A 4,326-nucleotide genomic window follows, 5' to 3' on the forward strand; every position below is an offset into this window, starting at 1 on the left:
TTGGCGTCATAACCCTCACTATTTCCGTGTGCAAGTGATTTAAAGTTTTCAACAATCACAGAAAAAAATAAAAATGAGTTTCAATTACGAAATTGATTATATTAATTAAAACAATTTTTGATTTTGCTGCAATCATCAAAATGATACTATTAATTAAATTGAAAATAAAAATTTTAATTGAAAAAAAATACAATTAAAATAGTATTAAATATTGTAATTGAGTTCCTTTACAAATTTCAATTAAATTTTTAACTGAATAAATTAAGTTTGTAATTGAAATTTTGCACTAAAACTATTAAATATTAATTACGACAATTATGCAATTAATTACCAATTTTTTTTATTTTATTTAAGTTTTACAAGTATTTTACATATTATTTACATTTAATTATATACATTTAAAAGATTAAAATTAATTTACAATACACATAATGTATGTAATGTATGTAATGTATGTAATGTATGTAATGTATGTAATGTATGTAATGTATGTAATGTATGTAATGTATGTAATGTATGTAATGTATGTAATGTATGTAATGTATGTAATGTATGTAATGTATGTAATGTATGTAATGTATGTAATGTATGTAATGTATGTAATGTATGTAATGTATGTAATGTATGTAATGTATGTAATGTATGTAATGTATGTAATGTATGTAATGTATGTAATGTATGTAATGTATGTAATGTATGTAATGTATGTAATGTATGTAATGTATGTAATGTATGTAATGTATGTAATGTATGTAATGTATGTAATGTATGTAATGTATGTAATGTATGTAATGTATGTAATGTATGTAATGTATTGTATTCAAGGTATTGTATGTAAGAGTACGTTACATAAATTAATTGTTATTTTGTACTTATAATCTATCTACTTATGTATGTATCTATACATAACATCTGTCATCTCCCAGGCATCTGTCATCTCCCAGACTTGAACATCGATTTGACTAGAAAATGTGAAACCAATATTAGAATTACATATTACACAAAATTTAAGAATATAACCATGATATTATGTACTCACCAAGTTTTAAATAAAATAATGTGTTCCAAGCAATTAACACCAGCATCGATTTGACTAGAAAATGTGACGCGAATATTGGAATTACAAGCGAGTAATATACCACATTGAGTATTATAACCATGGTATTATATACTCACCTCTAAAAATTATATTAGACCACAATTGGTATTCTAAATCCGTGTTATTTCATCCCATATGATGGTTATTTCATTCCATAAACATATTTTTGCCCTTTTTTTTCTTCCAAAATAATTTTTTTTCGAAATTTCAGCATTTATTTTATTTTGTATTTTTCAAAACCTGTCAAATTTTTATTTTGTTTATTTCTTCAACAAATATTTATGTATACATATCTATATTTAATTACAAAAAGTATTGAACCAATTAAAATTTTTATTCTATTAAAATTTTAAATTAATAAAATGTTTTATTAAATAAAAAGTATCAGTAATTTTTTCTGTGTATGTGAGAATAAATGACAGATATTTAAACTTCAAAATTACTTATAAATTATTAAAGAAAAGCCCATTCAAAAGTTACACCATCTATTGTAAATCCCGAATTTTTAAGTCATACACTCAATATATGGCCTCCACTGTACTTTGACAGGTTTTAGATCTTTTTCTGGTTCTTATATAAAATTTATTTATTTACCAAAATATTTTGTCCTTTTTGAAGCCACTTAAACCATTTCACTCGAATTTACGAACCCCTCCCCCACAAAACAAAAAAGTATCTAAATATTTATATTCCACATTAAAGCACATTTTTATTAAGCAAGAAAATTATTCATAATGTTAGCAATTAAACATTCTTAAAGTACTCATTCCATGTATAATAGAACATAGTCAATAATGATGTTGCATTCTCACTACGTGTCCCATTAACCACATTCTCCGTAGTCATGCTGTCGTCAGATGTGTCATTCAACATTGTTAATGCCATTGGTTTGCCATTATCACTATTACTTTTCACTTGTTGCTCCTCGAGATTGAATTGTATCAATATGATCAAATATGTTGTAATGCCGCCGCAAAACTTCAAAATTGTTTTGGAAAAGAGACATTTTCAGTTTCACTTACATGTGTGGAATTGTATTAAGCAAAATTGTGAATGAGGATGTTTAATTACTTACACTAAATAATGTTGTCATATTCAAGGGGAAATAACCGCAGGCATTAAAGTTCAAGGGATGATTGAAGAGTTTCAGGGAGAGATGATTTATCTAAAAAATTGAAAGTGATTTATATATAAGAAAACTAAAGGAATTGTTAAAAAAAACAAGTGGGATAATTTTATTCATTGTAGCAATCATATATATGATTGTAGTAATTGAATATATGTTTATGCCAATCATGTTCATGGTTGCCACAGAAACATACTTAATTACTACAACAATATATATGATTGCTACAATCATGTGAATAGTAACTAAAACATATTATGGTTACCGCAATCATTACACTGACCATAATATTGTTAAAAAACGTGTAAACATGTTGAAATGGTTTTGGTAAACATGTAGAACTATATTTTCCGTCTTTTTGTATAGGAAACTTTCTTGTAACATCATTTCGATAATCTTTATTTCAAGGAACTTACCATCTCATAAGTATCATTCTTATCATCAGCCAAGGCACAGCGATGTATGCAAATTCCCGTCATTTTCGATTCCAAATTTGTTAGCCAATTTCCAAATAAAATAAATACGCACTTTGAAGATATATACAAAATATAAATAACAGTTAGCCACCAGCTTTGTGCCGGTCTAAATAATGCAGGAACCACCTAGAATATTTTTAAATGAATAAAAAAGAAATCTCAAACAAAGTCATCTTACCTGATCCACTTGAGAGCAGTAAAAGAAATACAATTGTGCAGTTACAATGAAAAATCCATAACCCATCAGCATTAGAATGGGAAAGGCATATACTTCATTGAGTTGTTTGCCCACATTACACAGAGTATCGTGCAGTTGACATAATTTTACAAATCTCTCCTCCAAACTGGTGTAAACGGGGGCATTGTATGTTGAAGAATCGGAGGAGGTTGAAGACAAACGAGGAGGTGAAATTGCGGGAATGGGATCATCAAATGAATTAGCAAATATTTGGGGATTTCTTACCACATCACCAAAAACAGCATGGAAATTTTTAGTAACTTTATAAAATTAAAAAAATTTAATTAACGAAATTATTTTTAAAACATTTTGATATCACCTGGTCGTATTTGATTTTTGAAAGTATATTTCATGATCTTTTTCTCCTTTTTAATTTTCTTTGAAAGCTTAAACTCTTTTTCCTTTTGGCGTTTCCGCTCCAACTTTAAAGCCTCCTCATTGAAGGCATTATTGATGGCCTCAAATCGTTTCTTGATGGCAGTGAGTAAGCCAAGGTACCACAACTTGTCTAGGGTATTTAGGAAGGTGGGAATATTGACATAAATCCATAACCAAGCCGTCCAATTGACATTGTCCACAAACAGTATAAATGACACGGTGAATGTTAAAACTTCAAAAGCAGTTGTCATCACAATGGCCACCCATAAGCGATATTTAATATAATTATTATTGAAACTAATATTTAAATCTTTAAAATCCTCATCGATTTCTTCCAAATCACTGAATATATTTATGAAACATTTTTGTTTCCATAAGCCAGTCACACGATCAGCCAAAAATATGGCTAGACTGAAATAGGTTAAGCCCAAACCAATAGTCAGAGACAAAAGATCTAAAAAAATAAACAAAAAAGTTTTCTTTAAACATATTTAAACCATAATGTATGTTTTCTCCTACCTTTCTCCACTAAATAGCTTTTGGATTGAAACACTGCCACCATAAGATTGAAATTAATGAACAATATTATTGTGCCTATTATTACAAGACCTTCTCCACCTGCTGACCTCTTTAAATGTTTATACTTTCGAAACTCTTCCCAGTCTTGAGAACTTATACCCAGTATTTTGCACAAGTAAAACAGTACAGCGAAACTCTCCAATAATGGCTTGGTTCGTTCTGTTTGTATACTTGATGATTTGCGTCTGTAAGCGGTCATTATGTTTGAAAGGTTACGACTGTACTGCCAACTAACTAACTGGTCATTAATGAATTTGTTTTTTTATTTGCTTGACACTTTGTAATTTTATTTTGTTATCTTAATTGTATCTATTGGTTTATTTAGTCAATTAATTAATTAATTTTATAGTTTGCCATGCATGTATGTTTATATCAATTATTTATTATAAGTAAATGAAGTTTATTGGAGATTATGACAATTGGAGTGGTA

At 28.1% G+C, this 4,326-nt stretch overlaps 1 protein-coding gene across 1 annotated transcript; it reads right to left on the reverse strand.

Moving 5' to 3' along the window:
- Nucleotides 1-1,843: 1,843 nt before the first annotated feature.
- LOC135958458 (gustatory receptor for bitter taste 66a-like) lies at nt 1,844-4,095 on the reverse strand. The gene is made up of 6 exons (XM_065509364.1): nt 3,837-4,095; nt 3,259-3,771; nt 2,880-3,199; nt 2,642-2,827; nt 2,175-2,264; nt 1,844-2,077 (listed from the first exon to the last, which is right to left on the reverse strand). The coding sequence occupies exons 1-6, from the start codon at nt 4,093-4,095 to the stop codon at nt 1,844-1,846; spliced, it is 1,602 nt and encodes a 533-aa protein (XP_065365436.1).
- Nucleotides 4,096-4,326: the final 231 nt, after the last annotated feature.

This window comes from Calliphora vicina, chromosome 4 (genome assembly GCF_958450345.1).
Source record: "Calliphora vicina chromosome 4, idCalVici1.1, whole genome shotgun sequence".
NCBI classification, from domain to species: domain Eukaryota; kingdom Metazoa; phylum Arthropoda; class Insecta; order Diptera; family Calliphoridae; genus Calliphora; species Calliphora vicina.